A 21344-nucleotide genomic window follows, 5' to 3' on the forward strand; every position below is an offset into this window, starting at 1 on the left:
TGTTTAGTACTGCCTTGACTTTCCAATATGTGATTGAATTCTACCAGAGATAAACCACTGGATATTAGTGTACTTTCACACCTTGCCGTGCATGGCATGTAACAATGCAGCTAGTGTTCTGGCTCTTGGCACTGTGAGATGGTATCAGGCTGCAGGAGCAGCCCTGGAGATGTGGCAGCAGCTCCAGTGAGTGTAGATTGCCAGCATCTGCAGGAGGGGTGAAAAGGATAAAAAGGAGGATGAGCAGAGCTCAGGGAAAGCAAACAGTTTCATGTGATAATACATGAACTTGAAAATATGCGATGACAAGGGTACAATAGAAGACTGAGAGAATAAATTATTATATCAAAGTGATTTGAGTGAGTTTGTAGGATTCCAGAAGTGCAGAGTGCTGGCACAAGTGTGGGTGCTTCAGAGATGGTGAACATCTGCACAGGGAGATGGTGCTGAGAAGAGAGACTGAACAGGCGCGGTGAGGAAAATTCCCTGGCAATAACTGCACTCAACAGTTCCTCTGAAACCTGGCAGTTCCTGAAGTGTGAGAACAGCTAAAAGCATTTCTGCTGGGCAACAGCTGCTCTGTATTTTGGAAATGAATGTTTAATTTATACAGGACTCCTGTAACAACTGTCAAGCTTACACTGAATATCAGATGGCTTTCTTAGGTTATCTGGTAACTGCAACTTGTTTTTCTTTGTTTGTTTGTTTTCTAATATGTACTTCTTGCTCAGGCCTAATTCTGCTAAACCCTGGGGAACTTCAGCAGTGTTTTGAAAACTCTTTCATCAATATTTAAGTGAAGTGCAGAAGGATGGATGAACTACGTTGGTCATGGGCATCACCGGAGGTCAGAGTCTTTCACATTTTTTGTCTACGAGCATCCCCTTGGGGAGAAGGCTCAGTCTGTGTCAAGCAAGACGGACTCACTCTGATGTAAACAGGAAGTGGTAGCAGGCAACTATCCAGCCGAAAAAAAAGCAGCAAGGAAGTGCCTGCTCCCCTGTGACTCATCTCATCTTGTGGCTGGAGGTTTAGGCAGTGCAAATATTCTAACTCAAATGCAGTAGCATGCAGCTTAACCAACCATAGGGATTCTGGAAGCATTTTCTATACACATATGTATGAGGGGAGATGTTTTCCTGCAAAATGTATTCTGGCTGAACTGGTTTCGTGGCAGTTAGTGATGGCTTTTTGCATGGGTAATTGGACTGGAGAGCCAGAGGGTTGTGTGGGAAATGCTACCCTCCTATTTCCATGGATGCAACCTCTGTTCTGTGTAGCAAAAAGTGAGCAGTGCAATGAGTTACATGAAATTCCTGTTGGAGGTAAAACGTGGCACACCAAGGCACCTTCCTCACCACAATACTGAACCGATTGAAGAAACCTGGCCTATTGCTTTGTTCAAGGAAAACAGTGTCTAAGGATGAGACAGACCTGTCTTGCAGCTCAGGGCACAAGACCAGATGGAACACCAGCTCTAGGATGAAGGGTTGTGCTGCACAGTGACTGGGGGGATCTCATGGGGGCCATGTATGGGGCCTGAAACACTCCCTGTGCTGCAGCACGTGTGTACATAGATGTGTGGTGCTCCTGCACAAGTGATTAAGTAGCACTGCCCTTGTGCCTTGAATGACAAGTGTTTGCTTCACATCCACTACCTCATTTGTGAGACGCATGGGTTCAACTTTGCAGTTGCTGTAGTCCTCTCTTCACCACGTTCTAGACTTAAAGAGCTTGCATGCCTGGCTCATCAGCTCTATGCACAACTCAAGTCCCATTTTGTTTCCGTATGATTTATTTCTGTTTTTAAGCATTTTCCCTTTAGAGTCTCTTAGTTCCAGCTGATTTAATCACAAATCTGCTAATGGTAAAATCGAGTTAGCAGCACACCACCCCCCTGCCCCTTGCAAATATGGATGCATCTTTTCTCCTAGCAAGAGCACTCACAGCACTATGCTAGCCAGCATCAGGAGCAGACACCATGCTGTCCCTTGCCACCTCCCCAGGCATTTTAAGCAACTGCTTCCTATCCTGATTTGCCCTGAGTTGCACGAAATATGTGGCTGCTTCACAGGGTTGCTAGATGGACTTCCTTGCTTTGCCTACTCAAACTGGGGTCAGAACATTCACAGTGTCCCAAGTCATCACTCGTCAACACTAGTTTTGCATGGCAAATCATGGAAAGACACCATGTGGTTTGCTGGGCACCTATTGCATGGATCTGGCCACTGAGCTGGAGGACAGCAATAAATATTCATGATCCTGCATGGGTTTGGCTTGACCAACAGCTACCTAGCTGTGATGGGAACAAATGCTTTCCCTTCACTTTCTTCAATCTGTGCCTGCCACAGTGGTAACTGAAGTTCAATTTTTGGGCTTGGTTTGTTCTGATGTTTAAGTAACACTCTGCTATTCCCTTCACTAAGATTGAGTAGTGATTGTCAGTGTGCAATTCCCCCTCAAATAGGTGCTCAGAAAGGGTAGGGAAGAGGTGATTTTGTCCCAGAAGCTCATGGAAAATTTTCTGTTCTAGAGACAAATAATGTAACTTAGAGTTCTTGTTGTTATCTCCCAATTGTCTGTGCCTGCTCAGGATTTGTTCAGAAATGTATGCCACGTGGTGCACGCTTGCTGAGGGCAGGCTTAGTCCGTGTAACTTCTTGATGTAGAGCACTGCTCCGCACCTTAGCCTGCTCTCTGACTCAAAGAGGGATGCAACACAAGCCTCACATCGCAAGTTGGAGGCTAACTGCTCAGCAACTAAGCCTGCAGCAAAGGTGATGCTCTGCTTGTGCAGTGATAGGTCTGTAAGTGCATTGCTCAGAGGAGAGTCACGCAAAAGAAGGCCAGCACAAGGGAGCTCTGCTGCCAGCATCGGCCTATGAGCTGGGTTATACTGAGAACAAATGCTGCCAAGGGTAAGGTCTGTCCTGTGAGACAGGGACAAGTCCAAGCTGCTTATACTTGCTGTGCTGTGCAGAGTGTCTGGGGCCAGGCTGCAGCCAGCCAGCACTTTGCAGTAGGCAGCCTGAAACATGGCACAGGTGGGGTTCCCACTGCCAGCGCTGCAGGCTTGCCGGAGAGCCCAGAGAAACTGCTCCAACGGCTCAAGGCTGAAGGCAGAGGTCAGGAGGCGGTGAGAAGGAGCACCCTCTTGAAGCACAGGGTTGCTGTAAAGCCACTTGAGGCTCTCAGCATTGAGCAAAAAACTCAGAAAGCCCAGTCTGCGTTTGCTCTTAATAATGTATCTCCCTGTAGAGTCTGTTAAGGTAACAAAGAAGCTCTTGGCCTCATGGAAGAGGGGGCTGATTTTGTTGTAATTTCCAGCTAGCAAAGGCCCCTTCAGTCCACTGCAGTAGGGACCTCTGCCATGAAATACATCGCACAGACGGCTCATCGTACGCAGAAACTTGACTGTACCACCACAGTTCTGAAATGAGGCCAGGCCCAGCTTCTGGAGGTGCTCCAGTGCATCAGCAACACCCTCACTGAACAACTGGGCAGCAAGGTTGACCTTTAGCTGGCAAGTCTCTTTGCTCTCTGGATGGCCTGATGTGGGCCCTAACAGCTTTTTCTCCTGTAAAGTTGCCAGCTCCACCACATGCTGCCACTGCACAGTGTCACTGAGCCACTGTATCTTCTGGAAGTATTGCAGTGTGTTCCTTATCAACCGGAGAGCGTGACAAACATCAAAGAAGTATGCAATGCAGTGAGTGGAGCTGGGCGGGTGATGGAAAGCACAGCGGATCCTTTGGGGGTTGATCCTGACCCCCAGAGCTCTCGCCGTCTCAGCCCCGCATGCGGTGGCACCCGATGTCACGGCCAGCACTGTGACACCAATGTTGTTCAGTTTACTGATGGCCTGACGAAGCAGCTGAGCCAGCAGGCAACCAGTCACGCTGCTCACAAAGAAGTAGCCGAGGGGAGCCCTCCAAGGGCTTGAGATACCGGCTGCCATGACAACTACCACTTCTGAGGCCAGCGGAGCTTCATCAGCATCAAGGCTGCCTGCTCCCAAGTCAATAAAGCCAGTCAGGTGCTGGGTCTGCTGGTCCCACTCCTGGCTCTTCTGCAGGGACATATCCTGTACCATCAGGGTACAGTAGCAGTAGGCCTGTTCCCCTCTCTCCACCTTTTCTTGAAGCTGGACGAACATATCATTGCTGAAGCCTGGAGCTGCAGCATCGTTAGACAGCCAGCTGGAAAAAAAAAAAGGAGCATGTGGTTAGAGGATGTGCTTCTGAGAAAACTGAAGCAACAGCCAGCACAGTTCACCACTTTATAAAAACTTTATCAGGCACGTAAAGAGCTGCAATGCAGACCCAGCCAGCCAGCACACAGTGAACTGAAACACGTGTTTCTTTCTTGCAGCCCAGTGATGGAAAGTCAAACAAAAATTTCAGTGTGGAAATAACAAAGTGGGTTCCTGCCTCTAAAGTGGAGATTAGGACAACAGAAAAAGGAAACTGAGCAGAGTACAATGGAGTGCTGCAATGGCCCAGCAAAGCCAGGCTTTTCTCCACAGCATGCGCTTTCTCCATGCTGCAAACCTTTAGCTGGTTGAGAAGATCTGGAGCTTAATCCTACTCTGCTCAGTCCATCCTGTCCCCCGCCCCCCCTTTAGGGCAGGGTCTGTGGAGATGCCAGGGACTTTCTTCAACTTTTATGTTGTGCACTGTTACTTCACCCCTTACTAATGCCTCTGGCAGCACTACAGGTTATGGATTCTCAGCCCATGCACTTATTTGCAAAGAGTTATGCAACTCAGTTGTATGTTTTGGAAATGAATTTCCCATAAATTAAAATCAGACGCTTCCAAATTCTCAGCCACTTCCCTCAATCCTCATGTGGCAAAGTAAGAAAACCCAAGCCCCCATCCTGTCTGCTTGGTGTACTCCTTCCCTTCCTCAAGTTTTCTTCATGTCTCCTCCTTTTTCCAAAAACTAGTCCCCAGTTTTTTACGTTAAATGTTACTGCTTTCTGTGGATGCAGCCCTGTCCAACTCTCTGGGCTGCTGGAGCAGTACAGCAGGTGCTTGCTTAGCTCTTGCTTCTATTTAAGGGCCATTACTCACAGTTCTCTTCCTGCCTATAAGTGGCAAATCCCTCCCTTCTCTCATGTCTACGCTCTGAATTCTAAGAGCACGGATTGAACAGTATTTCTGTGCCTGTGTGCCAAAGTGGGGTCAGAGGACCTCAGCTTTTCTGTGGTCCTTTGTTTCTGCTACACCACATACGTCCCCTACAGCACCCGAGGTCCTTAAATTAAGCCTCTGTCACATCAATACAGGGGGGAGAGCTCTTTGGAGCTCAGCAGGTTCCCTGGAATTGTTCATGCAGGGGTTGTGCCGTGTACACAACCCCTCACCAAGCACACGGAGGGGCTGGGGGCAGACTTGCTTGGTCAGGCTGGCGGGATGCGGCAGGGGGAAAACCTTCCTCAGCTGCTCATAGGCGGCGCGGTGGCGGAGGTGCAGCAGGCAGGCGAACTGTCTCATGGCAGGGCAATACTCGGCGGGCCGCCTCCAGCGCCGGGCACCACGGGGCAGATCTGCTCACAAACACAACACCGAGAGCGCGGGCAGCAAGGAGCTGGGGGGCAGCGGGGAGCGGGGCTGGGCCCTACCTGGAAACAGCGCCCGCAGCACCCGCAGCGCGGCCCGCGGCAACCCGCGGCGCGCTGCCAGCTTCCGGACGGGCCCGCAGAGGCGGCGGGGGCCGGCGGCGGGCGAGGCCGGCCCTGCCCCGCTGCGGCTGTACGTGTGGTCCTGGCTCCGCAGCGCGCTCCGCAGCGGCACTTTTCGCGGGTGGCCGCGGGGCGGCTCCTAGGGCGGAACGGCGGCCGTTAGCGGCGGCTGGCGGTAGTTAGCGGCGGTAGGGAGCCGTCACAACCCCTCTCCCTCAACGCACCGCCAGGGGGAAGCGGGACGGCACAGCCCCCCGCCGCAGCTTGCGCCGCAGCCCGTAGCGCTCGAAGTCGGCCTCGGCGAAGTGCCGCGAGCAGAGGATGGCCCCCGGTCCGGGGCTCCAGGCACGCCGGCTTCGCGGGTCCAGCCGGTTGACTGCGCGGATCCACTCGCGGCGCTGCGCGGCGTCCACCGGGAACCTGCGGGTGGAGAGGGGTCGGCAGGGCGGGAAGCGCCGGAGGCTGCGACCCACCGCCCGCACTCACTGGTGGAAGGAGATGCCGCGCTCCCGGCTCCGCCCGTTGTCGCGAGCGCTGCAGCCCAGCGCCGAGCAGCTCCGCGTCATGGCGGCCTCATCGCGCGCCGTCGCCCCGCGCTCATTGGACGTCTCTTCCCGCCCGCCCTCCTGTTCTTTATCGCTATTGGCACTTCTGCTTTTCCCCCGGAAGTGGAATTGGAGAGAGGCGCCGCACTTCCGCCTCGCTGCGGCGTACACGCAGCAGGGAGACGTCTCGGAGACCAATCAGCAGTGCCTGTGGGGAACAAAACAACCAATGGTGAGCGGTGATCCTCGCGACCAATAGTGGTGCCGCTTCCGCCTCCTTTATATGGCGGAGCGAGAAGCGGGAGCTCTTCTTCCCGCCGCGCTGCGCTGCTGTGGTTGTGGCTGTGAGGCTGAGCGATGCCCGGCAGCAGGGCCGTGGTCGACGGGCGCTCGGCCCCGCGGCACCGTAGGGTTGAAGCATCGCCTTCTCCCAGCGCGGTGCTCGCCTGTTGAACAGCGTGGGGGACGCAGCCGGCGGCCCGGCTCGCGGCGAGAGGTTAGCTGCGCCCTCTCTGAGTTTAAAGTAAGAAAATGACCATCAGAAAGGGGCGCCCTGGGCGCGGGGCGGGGCCCCGTCCGGTGATGAACCTCAGTGCTGTTCACATCCTGACACGCCGTGACGAGCGCTGTCGAACTGAGGACGGGCGGCCCTACTTCCCCCGCACGGTGGTTCCGGGCCCGTTCTTCGGCCCGCCTGATCTCCGTCTCTCCCCTCTCCCTAGGTCCCGGCCCTGAGCGGAGCCCGCGGGAGGCCCGCACCCCTCCGCCCCGGGTTGGGAGAGGCGAAGCCCCGCCCGCTGCCGCCCGGAAGGCGCCGGGAGCGCCCGGAAGCGGGAGGCGGCGCCGCGGCTGCCACGTTGGAGCGGGCCGGGAGTGGGTGAACGCTGGGCCGGGACTGGAGTGCGGGTAGAGTTCTCGGTCATTAGGGTTTTTAGCCTCATTTTTTGTTTGAAATGCGGAGTGCGTGCCCGCCGGTAGCCGCTCGCTTATTGGGCTCGAGGCCACCCGCCTCCCGAAGGGTCTTTCTGAGGAAGAAGTCTCCGTTCTGAGGGGAAGGGTGCCTTCTCGTCTCTTCTTGCGTTTAATCGTTGTTTTTATCTTTTCAGCAAAATGAAGCTGAAAGAGATTGACCTCACTGCCATGCAGGCATGGAGTCCTGCCCAGCAGCACCCCATTTACCTGGCCACTGGTGAGTTTTGGGTCGCTGCTGCCAAGCTGTCAGCTTGTGCTTGGAAGACTAGATATCGTTGTACAGTTCCTCTAGGGCACGGGAAGGCTGACACTCCTAGAGCTTTCCTTGTTGATACTGGTGAAGAAACTCCCCTGCAGGGATCTGTGGATAGAATTGCATAGAAACACTCCTAAATAATTAATTGGAAAAAATGATTCTGTCTCAGGGTCCTTTTTGCAAGGACAATGGTTTTAATGTCCCCTTTTGTGCCGATCTGCTGTGCGACATCTCTTCCTCATTGGTAATCGTGTTCCTTTGCAGGCACATCAGCCCAGCAGTTGGATGCAAGTTTCAGCACAAATGCTTCCCTGGAAATATTTGAGTTGGACTTATCAGACCCTTCACTGGACATGAAGTCGTGTGCCGTCATTTCTTCCTCTCACAGGTAGCAGTGAGGCTGTAAGCAAGCAGTAATGGGGGCTGCTGCGTATGGTATGTGCCGAAACACCAATGCATGGTGTTTGACTGCAGCTGTTTAGTAGAGTGGCACCTGGGTGCTCTCGCTATTGGGGACAGCTCAAATGTCATTGTGAAGGCAATAAACTGGGACTCTCAGGTGCTGCAGGCTGCTTGTGCGCTCCCTGAACTTCACTGTGATGTTAGCTGGGAGGTGTGAATGTGTCTTCTGACTCCAGGGAGCCCCTGGCATTCCTCAGAAAACAGAAAGATATAACTGTGGAAGCAATCAATTTTTCAAACTGGCACATCTAGTTTGGCATGTAGGTGATTTGAGGGCATTAATCTGTTGCAACAAACTGGGTCCTGTCTTATGTATGGTGTCATACATCTCTGTGCATCTGAGAAGCCATGCTCCTGCCCTCACGGCTTTGGGTAGTTTTCAGCTCTTTACCCTGTGCTCCTCTGAAGCAATGCTGCTCTCATCTAAGCGCCACGTGTCCTCTTGCACAGTGCTTGCAGTAGCTCTCTAGTAGCCACAGCAGTGGTTGCTACACATCACAGTGGAAGTGCGGGATAAGTAGAGACAGGGGTGACTATTTTCATCACTTGGAGCAGATCCATGACTTTTTCATATGAGTTTCAGGGGTAGCATAACCAATTGTGGTGAGACGAAACTGTGAGTGAAGCTGCAGGCAGTTAAAGCAATTCCCTGGTATGTCCGAGTGACCTCTTGGTACTCACAGAGAAGCAACTGCTGTCTCCCACACCTCTGATAAGAGTGGAAATAACTTTACCTTCATTCTCTATTATCCACTTCACGTCAGTAATTTCAAGACCTAACAGTATCAGACAGTTTTACCTAATGCAATTTCCTGGGTTTGTAGAAGTAAGCAGATGCAGAGGGGTTGAAACGAGGACTGTCTTCGTACACAGTGAGGCTGTGGCTCTGTTTACAGATGCCTTTCTGATTTGAGTAAACAGCTGTTGCAGTGGCTTTGCAAGAGGAAACACAGAGTGTTATGCTGCTGGCTTTAATCTGTGCCATCTCTGTAGCGATAAAATTCCCCTGGCTGCTGCTGGGGCTTGCCCATCACTGCCCTGCAGTCATTGCTTTTGTAATATGTGGGGAGGTGAGGAAGAGCCAGCAGAGCCACAGACTGTGCCTGAAGGCCTGAGCTGTGGGCAGAACTGCTGTTAATGCTCTTTACTGATCCACTGAGGGCGGAGTGAGGAGTTGGAAGCTGGAATTTTTCCTTTTCTAACCCTTTTGAAATACAACTGATACTTTTCAGAGCTTGCAGACTGGCATTTGCTTTACTGATTTTTCAAAACACACTTCTTACAGCTAGCATGCTATACTTCTTTATGAGTGCTTCCTTCAGTGAATGTTTGACTTTGCCCCCAGAAAACAATTCACAAATTAAAATGGCTGGGTGGAGAAATACACAAAAGATGAATCTGGTAACAGGTTCTGTTAGTTGTCCTCCTATGGAAAATTTCTGGCTGCTGTTAATAGAACCTATCTTGGAAGGAGCAAAGTTGCAAAAGCAAAATGATTGCATGATTGATTCCAGTTTTTGTTCCTCAGCCTTTTCTGCTTTCTTTTAGGATACTGAAGACCTGTTGAATGTTACTGATGATATGATAGTACTAATTCTCTGACAACCTGTTGATCGCTCTATTTCTTCTACCCTTGTATAGTTACATGCAAAATTACAGAAGTCAGGGTACCCAGAGAAAGGGTTTACCTGATATCGTAAAGTAGCTCATCAACGCTTTGCAGTCAATGTAGGTTTGCTTTCTGCTTGCATAACACCTGTGATGTGATAGTATGTTGTTAATTTGGAAGAAAACCATGCTTTACATGGTTGAACACCCAGGAATGCTGTCTTGCTTATTCAACAAGTTTGATCTGAAGGAAATATGTGTGGGTTGTTTGGTGTTTTTTGTTTTTTGTTTTTTTATTTTTATTTTTATTTTGTGCAGTGACACAGAGGCTTGAAAGTGTTTCTCGTGTATTTGATTCCTCTGATTCAGCTTGGGAAATAGGTAGCAGTCCAAGTGACGCATTTCTGATGTAAGTCATTTGCTGAGCATCTATACTACAGATGGAATATTTGCACTTCCAGGAGCACTGATGAGGGAAAGGTTTTGGAATTCTTTTCCAGCTCCATCTTTTTTTTTCTCCCTTGTACAAACAGCTGCCTACAGATAGCAGAGGCTCACCTGCAGGCTTATGGCTCATATTATGGCGATGGATGGCTGCAGCCTGTGTCTGTCTGTCTTGCAGGTACCACAAGCTGATCTGGGGGCCGCACAGCATGACTGCAGGTGAGAGTGTCTCCGGAGTCCTGATTGCTGGGGGTGAGAATGGGAATGTCATTCTGTATGACCCAGCCAAAATCTTAGCTGGAAACAGTGAAGCAATAATTGCTCAGAAAGACAAGCACACAGGACCAGTGAGAGCACTTGATGTCAACATGTTTCAGGTGAGTTTTCAGTTGCTGTTTATCATGTGCAATCGTGGATGATGAGTGGCCTGTTTTAAGAGATTGTTGCCATAAGTGTACCTGTATCTTTCTGTGGTCCTAACAACAATGACTCTGAGACATGATTTAGCAGAGGGTCGTTAGGTAGGGTAGTGTGGTTAGGTCGTGGTTGGACTTGTTGATCTTTAAGATCTTTTCCAACCTGAGTGATTCTATGATTCTGTGACTTAAATCTGACCTTTGTCTGTATTTATTAGGAAAAATCTGTCCTATTGCTGCCATCTTAGCATGAGGAACGAAAAACTTGGAGATGGCCAGATAATCATTTTCCCTTGTCAGCTGATGTTGTCAATTTATCATGTGGCTTTAGCTGTACTTCAGTAGAGGTGGTTTTCTGTGCTGTTTTAGTCAGTCTTCATTTTTAGTTCCCATAGGCTGTGCGTATATTGTTCTTATCACACAAAATATTTCGGTGCTTTTGTTCTAGCTTCTGGTGTTACTGTTTTTTAGATTTGTATGTCCTGTGGAAGTGGAGTAAGCCTATTAGCAGCTCAAAATATTGTCACTTGAAATAGGGAGTCAGAGCAAATACACTGTGGTGTGGTGTCTTGAGGCAGAAGAACTCAAGATCAGCAAGCTTTTCTCACTTGCTGATGAGAGTTTAGTTCCTCCTAGATACAGCGGGTCAGTTTTTTCTCAGCCCTCACCAGCTGCATGAGAACTGAGTTGATTTTGTTCCTAAATAACACTTCTGTCTATGCGCAGTTACTTCTAGCAAGGCCACCCTTTGTTCATTGTGTCTTCTCTGGAAAGCTTCCTCTCTCTTTCTGTGACTCTTATGAAGTCAGGATTTGCACATCAGTGGCCGTAGGATGCTGTCAAAGGGTGCTCAATGCCACTAACCCACATCACACCGCCTGGACATTTTCATCATGGCCGCAGGATTGGGCTGGAGGCCCAAGTGCCACATTCCCTCCAGCCAGCCCTGCCCTGAGGCAGAGTGCTGCGGCGGGGAAGTTGCAGAGCTGCTTCTCTATCTGCTCCGTCCTAGAAATGTCAGCGCTGGGCCCTCTGCGGCTGTAGCTTCCCCACATGTTCCTCTACTGCGTGGCAGACACTCAGTGAAACAGAAATCCTGTTCATAGCACTGGTTTGATTTGGTGTAGGGATTTCTTTTACTTACTCAGCATTATCTTCAATCTCCAATGTTGCTGCTTTTCCCTTAAGCTGCTCTGTGTGAAGTGAAGGCTGTATCCTGAGCTTGTGTGAGAGATTGGCATGGATTTGTCCATCTGATGCCTCCCAGAAGCTCAGACTGCGAAAGCCGGTGCTGAAAATAGTCTTAGCGTCTTTTAATGTGTCTTACAGACTAATCTGGTGGCCTCTGGTGCTAATGAGTCTGAAATCTATATCTGGGACTTGAATAATTTCGCCACACCGATGACTCCAGGAGCGAAGACTCAGGTACTAGATCGGTATTCATGAAATGCTGCAGAGTAAACTAATGAAAAATGTGAATGTTTACTTAGGTTGTGAGCTCGTTAAAACCGACAGCTTTGAAGCTGTCTGGGGGAGGGGGGGAAGTTCAATTTTAACTTGATTAGCTGTTAATTGCAATTAGCAATGAGCTGCATTTCTGGTAATATTAGTTACAGTCCTTCTGATAAAGCAAATATTTTCATATTAATATAAGTAAAAACCAAGTTCCTTTGCTGCGTATTGTTCTTGAGCAGCTGTAGTTTGTTTTCATGTGGTCATTTTGAAGGAAGCTTGCTTTTGTTAAGGATTCCTGTACAGGATTTTCTGTTTTGGGTGGTCTGTTTTTAAGCTGTGCAATCTTTTAGTCCATGTGCTTATTGACATTTGGGAATGCAGTGCAACAAGAAGGGCTGGGTTAACATTGCTTTTCCGTGCTGTGGGGAGGAAGTAGAAAAAGCTAACAAACTTTCTCCACTCCTTGAGACCTCATTTTGGAAAGGGTGTGACAGGCTGTGCTGTTTGTGTGACAGCCTCTTGAGGACATCAGCTGTATTGCATGGAACAGACAAGTTCAGCACATCCTGGCCTCTGCCAGCCCCAGCGGACGAGCTACTGTGTGGGATCTCAGGAAGAACGAACCCATCATCAAAGTCAGTGACCACAACAACCGGGTGAGTTAGCTCTGGCACAGCTGCGTGGATACTTACAGGGAAATGCTTGCGTGTCACTGGCAGAGCTTGATAAGGATGGGTCTTGGTGATGGAACACCACAGAATAGTTTTACCCATGAGCTGATCGCCCCTACTCCCGTATGCTTAAAGCCATCACACCTTCTCCCAAGCTGTCAATAGAGAAAAGAGCCTGTTTAGCTTGTGGAGAGTGAAATGTTTGTCTGATTTGTATAAGTGACTATTGCTATAAAAACACTGAAGATGTAATGAGTTCAGGATGAAATTTACATATGTGTGCTCCTGAATTAGCTGCTTGGTCACTGCCCCCCTGCTCAGATAAGTTTCCTAATTTCGTATTTTATGTATCTGTTTCTTGACGTAATAGCAGTACAGTAAGCTGTTTTCCTTGTTTAATTATAATGCTGTGATGGAATGTTCATGTGATGATAAGCTCTGCCTAACGATGGCTTCTATTAAAATACCAATAAATACTAAAGTAGTGGAAAAAACTCTGTACAACTTTTACAGCTTTTACAGTATTCTTGGATTAAAACAGTTACAAACAAGAGAGCCTTCAGAACCTCACACCAAGTCTCGCTCATGGAGTTGAGGACAGTATCCCAATCTGAGTGCAGTCAGAAGCAACATCCAGAAGTACAGCTGCAAATTGGCATCTTCCTTGAAACTCTGTTTTCCTTGCAAATCTATCTAGACTGCGGGCTTCTATCCTTTAGCACTGTATGGTTACCCTGTGCTGTGGCGCAATGTTATCTTTCAGATGCACTGTTCAGGTCTGGCCTGGCACCCCGATGTTGCTACCCAGATGGTTTTGGCTTCAGAGGACGACAGGTTACCTGTGATTCAGATGTGGGACCTTAGATTTACCTCCTCACCACTGCGTGTTTTGGAAAGCCATACGAGGTACAAGACTCCTGCAGTCTGCTGCTCTGTAATGTTCACTGTGTTGATGACTAGCAGTTAGTACATCTCACTTTTTGCGTAGTTTCCTATGAATGCTTGCTTAGTTGAAGCCACTTTCCAGCAGCAAGCAGTGTTGGATACTGCTGGGTGGAAGGGAATGGGCCTCACATTAAAAATAAATTCCCCTTTAACGAAAGTTTCTGGTTTGTTTCTATTCTGTTTGTGTATGGGAACTGCTGAGTTACGGCCTGAACCTCTGATTGATCACCTGAGGCGAGCCGTGAGTCAGCCAGAGGAGCACAGGTGAAGGCAATTCACCTGTGCTGCCAGAAGGGGTGGAGCCTGGCTCCATCCCTCCTAGACCTATTTAAGTGCTGGCTGCCAGTGGGGAAGGATCTCTTCTGGAGATCCGCTCTGCTGGAGTTTTGTGAGTGAGCCCAGGATATGGGTAAGCTTTCTATCTATTCTCTTTTTGTTATCATTATCTGCTTTGCCAAACTCTTTTGTTTATTTTGTAATTATAACATCTTAATATTCTTTGATTATACAGTTTGAAAGGCAGCTGGATTGCAGGGTTAGCAGTAGCTTGGTTTACATAAAGAGCAGCAGTGTCTGTGTTGCAGCTATCACCAAAACTGCTGCCACTGGCTCAGCTGATACAAGTCTACTGCTAATAAAAAACTGTCAGACTTGATAGCTGCTGTTCCTACCTATTGGTTTGCATAAAATGTGTTAATGATGCTACAGGCAATTGAACCATTTGAGTGGATTGAGTGGATTTGCATATGGAAGTGTTGAATTTAATTTTCATATATAGTGACTGTACCTTTACAGTTAGTCACGCAAAAGATAGAAAGCATCTTTTCCAATATATCAAATGCTGATGACACTGAGAACTCTTGTGCTCCCCACTCCTTCCTCTGTTAGGACATTTTGGCATAGACTGCTCAGCTGCTGTAGCAACTTGCTTACAAAGGCGCTTTATCACCATTTTGCGTTTATATTAACCTGTTACTTGGTTGTGACTTCTCACACAGGGGTATACTGGCCATTGCTTGGAGTATGGCAGATTCAGAGCTGCTACTGAGCTGTGGGAAGGATGCCAAAATACTGTGTTCAAACCCTAACACAGGCGAGGTACTGTATGCACACCGCTTACTAAAACCTGTTTGTTTGGAGGTGTCATGGTGTTATGTGAAGTAGTAATTTAAGAGCAGTTGATCTTTTTTCAAGTGCTTTCACTAATTTTTGCAGTACAGACTTCTTGCTGGCTGTGTGGGCAAGGTAATTCTGTGGGACGGGGAGAGGTGTTGTCAAAATTCAGGCTTGGCTGCGGAAGTGCAAAAGCTGTGCAAGGCAAAAGGTGGGGTGGCAGATGTGTGATCCAAGCTGGATTCTGAGCTGAGAAGCTCTACATTTGGACAACTTATACTGCATATTTTGATTTAAAATAAAAGCATTTTCCTGGGAGACAGCAAGGCAGCTGCCACTTGATCCCTTCAGCAAAAATTTATTAGGCGAGCAAAGAAAAATTTCTTTCTTCATGGTTAAATGCCTCTTGTAGCAGTGAACTTGTCTGTTCTGGGCCAGGAGAAACTGCTGGGAACACAAGTTTTAACTTTCCCAGTTATCCCCCAGAACAGACTGCCTTTGGAGCCTGGTGTGTTCCCATGTTTTCTGCATGGGTTAGCATGACTTCTAGCAGCTCACTGCAATGCACAGAGAGCCGTGTCAGTAGCTGTACACACAGCACAGACATACACTGTCTGCTTAGCTGATCGTGTGTAGAATACACAGAAAAATCAATGGGAATAGGAGATAAAGCAGTGGTGTGTGGTGTTGGATTGTCACGTCCTGCTCACTGTCAGTGGGGGTGCTGAGGAGCAAGAAGAGCAGCTTCATCTCACGTGCAGGAAAGTTGTTGCTGCTGCTCATGGTATTTCATATATGCTCTGATGTGCCGGACTTGTTTTGGCTGCCCAGGTGCTGTATGAGTTGCCCACAAACATGCAGTGGTGCTTTGATATCCAGTGGTGTCCCAGAAACCCTGCCATCTTCTCTGCAGCTTCGTTCGATGGACGGATCAGCATTTACTCCATCATGGGAGGCAGCACAGATGGTTTGAGGCAGAAGCACGTTGACCAGGTATTCAGAAGCATGCAGCTAAGAAAGTGGTTAGGAAGAGGATAAAGCATGGGTTTGTGGGTAGCCTTTGGAGGATGTTCCATCTGTATGGTTGCAGGAGTACTAATCTGCTGTTGAAAACAAGGAATAGTTCAGTTTATTGGAGATGATGTCTAACTCTGGTTTTTTTTCTATCCCCTTTTATTTCCAAAGCTTTCGTCCTCATTTGGGAACCTTGATCCATTTGGTACAGGGCAGCCTCTCCCACCCCTGCAGCTTCCCCAGCAGACTGCACCACAGAGTGTTGTTCTACCCCTAAAGAAACCCCCCAAGTGGATCCGGCGACCTGTGGGAGCGTCGTTTTCAGTGAGTAGGGATCATGGCTGGCCACACAGGAGGGAGATAGGTAGTGCCTGCAAAGCACATCTGAAAGAGGGGAACTTGTTGTGCTCCACCTCATGAGAGTGTGCCCTGTTTGCTGGGGTGATGGGAGATGCTCACAATAGGCATCTGGACTGGGCACGTGGGACAGCATGCCAGCAAAATGATGACAAAAATGTTTGGAGAAAGAAATCGAGAGGCACTGTGTTGACCACAGGCACTTCTTTCTGTTCTGGAACTTGTGTAGTGTTTGCTTTGAAGAAACAAATATATTATTGGAGGGGACATGTTGAGCAGCTAGCTGAGATTTCAGTGCAATTTGTAGGCATTATGTGGTTCAGCGTGGAGAAAGGTAACGAGGTAAGCTCTGATGGAAGGTAGCGGGAGCCCCTGAAACAGCACACAGGCCCAGGCTCCTTTCTGGTTGTCGAAGTTGCAGAGAAGCTCTATGAGAGGCAGGCAAGGCCCTGCTTTTCGTGAAAGCAGAGTCACTTGCTCTTCAACTCCAACAGTGCCTTGCTTTCTTGACTCTGAGGCTGTTTCCCAAGAGAACTCATGAGGATTTTTAGGCAGGCAGTCTACTTGAAATGGATTTCTGTGCCAAAATACTGCCTTTATTTTCATTAGCGAGTCTGCTTATTCATCATCTCATCCACAAATTAAATGCAGCTTTTCTCCTATCAAATAGAAGCAACATGGCCTAGCCACTGGCTGATGTATCATTTTGTAACAGTTTATTTCCTTGTCCTAGTGTTCTAGCTTGTCAGCCTTTTTCTTGGCCTTGCTTTTTGTAATGCTCACTTTGGTCTGGCCTATGTCAGTTAACTTTAAGCTATCAAATGAAATAATATTATAAGCACCATTTAATGTGTTTTTTCTCTTCCCTGCTTTGGCAGGGGGGTTGGATTTGATGATCTCTGGAGGTCCCTTCCAACCCCTACAATTCTGTGATTCTGTGATTCCTTTCTGTTGATTTTTATTTTTTCTAAATGTTGATTCAATTCACTGCCCATCTCTCAGTACTTTGAATTTGCAAACAAGCTGCTGTAAGTAGGCTGCACATGATATTTGAGCATCTATTTAATGATGCATAGGGCTTTTTAGTGTGTTGTAGGTTAACTCTGGTAAGTCCCTGAGCCTCTTATACCTGTTCACTGGCTCTCCTGCAGTTGGAATGGGATGCAGGATCAAAAGGATAAAAGTGAGGAAACTCATGAATTGAGATAAAGGCAGTTTAATAGGTAAAGCAAAAGCTGCACGTGGAAGCAAAGGAGAAAGAGGAATTCATTCATCCCTTCCTGCTGGCATGCAGATGTTTAGGCACTGGGGAAACAGGGCTTTATCATGCACAATGGATATTTGTGAAGAGAAATGCCATAACTCAGAACGTCCCCCCACTTCCTCCACTCCTTCCTGGAAGGGGAGCTGGAGAAACAGGAGGCTCTGATGTGTTGTAACTGTCATCTGGCAACAGCTAAAACAGGGGTGTGGTATCAATGCTATTTTGATTGCAAATCCAAAACGTGGCATTATATGGGCTGCAGTGAATAAAATTAGCTGCTGCCACAGCCTGTACAACACTGTTGTAACACGAGGTACTCACAGACCCGTTTCTGAGGACTCTCACATGCTTATCCAGCAAGCTGCTTTATTGCATGAAAACTTGGGGTGGTGGAAAAAAAAAAAAAAAATCAACAATCTGATGTTAGAACTGTTTGTCGGTTGAATGATGAGTGTTTATGTACCAAATAAAAACTCATGCATGTGTATGTATGCATAGTTTTTTCACATCTACCCAAGCATGTACTTGCATTTTCACGTGTTGTATTTGTGTCTTCATTCCAGTTTGGAGGCAAGCTGGTTACATTTGAAAATGCCAAGCCTCAACAACAGCCAGGCATTGACCAACAGCCGCAGCATCACTATGTCTATGTGAGTCAGGTTGTTACAGAGAAGGAATTCCTGGCACGATCGACCCAGCTGCAGGAGGCTGTGCAGTCCGAAGGCTTTGTCAGCTACTGCCAGAAGAAAATTGACATGGCCCAGGCTGACTTTGAGAGAAACGTGTGGGCCTTCTTAAAGGTAATGGTGAGAGCAGTCCAGGAGTTGTTCATTGACAGGAAAAGCTGTTGAAGTAAGGATTTCTCCTCCACATTACAGTGTTTTAGCAGAAGAGATGTTGGGAATGATGAGTGTGGACTCTGGTGCCCATAAGCTCTTTTAGTATGGGTGGCCCGACAGAAGAATGAGGGTTCCTTGGGGCCTGGAGTCTTCATAGGGCCTCATGAGAGCAACCAGGACTTGGAGAAGGCATCCTCTGTTTTTGTCATTCCCTTTCATCGCATTTTTAAGTGCTGTTCACTGTGAACATTTAGAATTTCCCAAGCGAAGCAGGTATGCACAGTTTACCTGCAGTAATCAGATTGAAGTCTTGCCTACCTGCTCAGGTGCTCAGTTCACTAAAGACCCTGTCAGGTTTTTATTTATTTGTTTTATTTAATTTTCCTTGACTCTTTCTTGTCAGTCACTGGCTCTCACTGGGTATTTGTTCAATTTAAGTGAAAAGTCAGTGAGTGACTGTATGGAAGTTGTGAATTGCAATCGAGTCTTCTTTTTTTGAAGGTGAACTTTGAGGAAGATTCACGTGCTAAATATCTTGAGCTGTTGGGATACAGGAAAGATGATCTGAGGAATAAAGTAAGTGCCTGAGAGCTGTACTTGCGTTAAATACTTTGTTGATGGATTTATCTGCCAAGCGCAGCCTTGTATAATCAACATCTTCATTTGTGTGTGGGGTTTGGTAAGAGCCATTAGTGGTATCCGCAGGCTATTGCAGCACAATGAGCTTTTTTATACAACACTATTTTCAGTGTATTTCCCAACAGATAGTATTTGTCAGTGCCTCAACTTTCCTAAAAGCTTGTAGGTGCAAGTGTTAGCAGTGTTGCTGGATCTTCTGTATAAACATGGCTGACTTGAGTATTTGTGTTATTTGTGGAACTCCTTTGTACCAGAGAGGACTGGATATCTTGGGTAATCTCGGAATTTTTATGGCAGTTGCAATTTGCTCTAGGCATTTTGTTAGTTAAGGCAACTTGGAATGCAATTCTACAATGAGAATTTTAAAGCAGCCAATCTAGATCTGAGCGTCCCATGCTGATGAGAAATTCTTTCCCATCCAGAAGCTTTGATATTTATTGGTACAATTTGTTCCTGTTTCTTGATTGAAAAGACATCCTTATGTTGTATCAGCTCTGAATCTGATCTGTTTTTAGGCTTTCTGATTAAATAACTTGTGAGCCATGGGTGTCCAACGTTTTGTCTTACCTGGGCCATATTGTGTGCAGAGGAATTGTCTTGGGCTGCATATAAAATATATAATACAATTAAATGTACGTAAGAAGAGAAACTTCATCAAAAATATGGAACTTGCAGGTCAGACACGTATGCTTGTAAGCATTCTGACAAGCCTAGAATAGTCATTTTTTGTGTGGGATGCCACTCATGATCAAGAAAGAAGAAAACCAAGGTCACACACAGCTACATTTGGAAAGGCAAAATCTGAATTACCAGGAAGCAATTTCTACTTCTTGGGAATGGAGATGAAGGAATGTTCTTATCTTGGTGGTGTGCTGCTGCACATTTTGGCCCTTAGCTGCTAGCAGTGCTTGACCCAGGAACTTGTCAAATGCTTTCCCATTTCTGGTGGAATAGTTTTGAGTGTCTGACTCGTTTCCATTGTATCAAACTAACATTTCGTTGTGAAAGAGTGTCTCCATAAAAATGACACTGTTCACTTATTAAATGCTAAACTTATGATTGCAGACAATGTTTTTGCTGGCAGTTTGTCCGTGGCTTCTAAACTTTTTCATTTATCCTTTGTCTTACACACATGATTAGAGATGGGGGGGGGAAACAGCTCCAACTAATATATCTTCTGCCTATATTTTAAATTCTGTTCATTAAATTTCATGCATTTTTAAGGGCCCCAGAATGAATCTGGAGTCATGATTTGCCTTGGAAAGTGGTAAAAGCTGAGAATTTCAACTCTGATGTACCTTGAAAAATCCTACCCCAAGGCCACACGTCTGCTGTGTTTAAAACCAGTTTCCAGACCAGCTTGTTGCTCCAGCAAGGTTGCTACTGCTGTATTTTCCCTAATCAGGGCTAACAGAGGGTTTCTTCATGTATACTCTGGTATTATTTTTATTAGTGCGGTTTCCAGCAGCTCTAGTGAGTTTTGAGGCCCTCTAGTTAACAATAAAAGGTTTAAAGGCACAGAGCAGCTCTTGTTTTCATCAGAGCTTGAGGTGCACAGGGCTTAACAGTAATTCCATCGGCAGACTGAGAAAGGAAATGGTTCTAGCTTCGTGTTAACTGTTCTGCAAGCAGGTACCAGCTACATTTACTAGTTGTGCAGCCTGAGAGACCAGTGTCTCTCTAAAGGGAAAGGGCACTTCCTTAACAAATCTTGATTCTTTTCAGATTACATCAGCTCTGAATCTGAATAAAGAGTGTTGTGCAGATGGTGAATTGGGAGAGGTAAGCAAACATGTCCATGTTCACCTCCACGCGTAGAATTATAATGCCCCAGAGTAAGTCAGTTGTAATCTAGCACATGATGAGTTCCTGCATTCAGTAGGGTGAAGTTACCTGTTTAGAGAAAGCAGGACTACTTTTTTCCCTTCAAACTTCCCCATGTTTTCTAGCAGCAGGCTGTCAGCCCCAGGTTTTGGGAAGAGGTCTCTGATATTTTTTCCCCTTGCTCTTTTGCTGTCTGTGTGTAGCCTACTGTTGTACTTTGCTTCCTGTGAAGTAGGGCAGAGCCTTGCTGCTGCCAGCTGGTGTCAAGAGCAGCACCTTCCCAGGCTTTAGGGAAAAAAACAAAACAGGTTTGAGAATGTGCTTCTGCAGTGCTTTCCTGCCTGATTAACTCAAAGGGTGCAGGTGTTGCTTGTGCCCTACAGGATCTGGATGTCATTTGTAGCTGCCTCATGGTGAAAAAAGATTGCACATTTCTAAGCAAATAAGATGAGAAGTTACCATGCAGTAGCAAAAAGCAAGGAAATAGAGGGCTTCTGCCACATTCATTGTACTTGCTCATATACTGCCAATGCATTTCTCTGCTTTGCAGACTGGCTCTGACTTAGATGAGAAAGCGGCTATTCTCTGCAGTGCAAATTGCTTCTTTCTTTATCTTCTCTGGCTTTTTTTTTTTAATGTGTGACATCTTTTCTTTACTGAAGGCTCCCACAGAATCGGATGTGCCTTTACTGAACAAAGGGGATGAAGGCCAGACTGCAGAGGAACAGTTCTTGGGAGAGGTATCTATTATCCTCTGGACTAACCCTGTTGACCTGCTGTGTATTTACTTTGTTACCGTTAAGAACATTTCATCTTTTTGCTTTTTTTCTGGTAT

At 47.2% G+C, this 21344-nt stretch overlaps 2 protein-coding genes across 17 annotated transcripts in view; one reads left to right on the forward strand and one right to left on the reverse strand.

The window, feature by feature from the left end:
- Positions 1-1777: 1777 nt before the first annotated feature.
- On the reverse strand, positions 1778-6266 carry THAP9 (THAP domain containing 9). Its single transcript, XM_042870595.1, has 5 exons — positions 6172-6266; positions 5910-6105; positions 5626-5824; positions 5400-5550; positions 1778-4199 (listed from the first exon to the last, which is right to left on the reverse strand). The coding sequence occupies exons 1-5, from the start codon at positions 6249-6251 to the stop codon at positions 2255-2257; spliced, it is 2571 nt and encodes an 856-aa protein (XP_042726529.1). The 5' UTR covers positions 6252-6266; the 3' UTR covers positions 1778-2254.
- Positions 6267-6398: 132 nt separating this feature from the next.
- Positions 6399-21344, forward strand: part of SEC31A (SEC31 homolog A, COPII coat complex component) — a 34712-nt gene continuing 19766 nt past the window's right edge. For 11 of the 16 annotated variants that reach the window (XM_042871191.1, XM_042871195.1, XM_042871196.1 and 8 more), the window contains exons 1-14: positions 6650-6753; positions 7337-7419; positions 7723-7846; positions 10151-10349; positions 11718-11813; positions 12359-12499; positions 13278-13420; positions 14458-14557; positions 15404-15565; positions 15758-15910; positions 17771-18007; positions 18548-18622; positions 20411-20467; positions 21172-21249. In XM_042871191.1, coding sequence (XP_042727125.1) covers positions 7341-7419; positions 7723-7846; positions 10151-10349; positions 11718-11813; positions 12359-12499; positions 13278-13420; positions 14458-14557; positions 15404-15565; positions 15758-15910; positions 17771-18007; positions 18548-18622; positions 20411-20467; positions 21172-21249 — 1644 coding nt within the window. In that variant the 5' untranslated portion in view covers positions 6650-6753; positions 7337-7340. Of the gene's footprint in view, positions 6463-6634; positions 6754-7058; positions 7137-7336; positions 7420-7722; positions 7847-10150; positions 10350-11717; positions 11814-12358; positions 12500-13277; positions 13421-14457; positions 14558-15403; positions 15566-15757; positions 15911-17770; positions 18008-18547; positions 18623-20410; positions 20468-21171; positions 21250-21344 lie in introns of those variants that run through there. The other 5 variants (XM_042871205.1, XM_042871206.1, XM_042871193.1 and 2 more) reach the window with 4 other exon arrangements.

The sequence above is a fragment of the Lagopus leucura genome, unplaced genomic scaffold (assembly GCF_019238085.1).
Source record: "Lagopus leucura isolate 7727_CA_CO unplaced genomic scaffold, USGS_WTPT01 Super-Scaffold_100004, whole genome shotgun sequence".
NCBI lineage: Eukaryota > Metazoa > Chordata > Aves > Galliformes > Phasianidae > Lagopus > Lagopus leucura.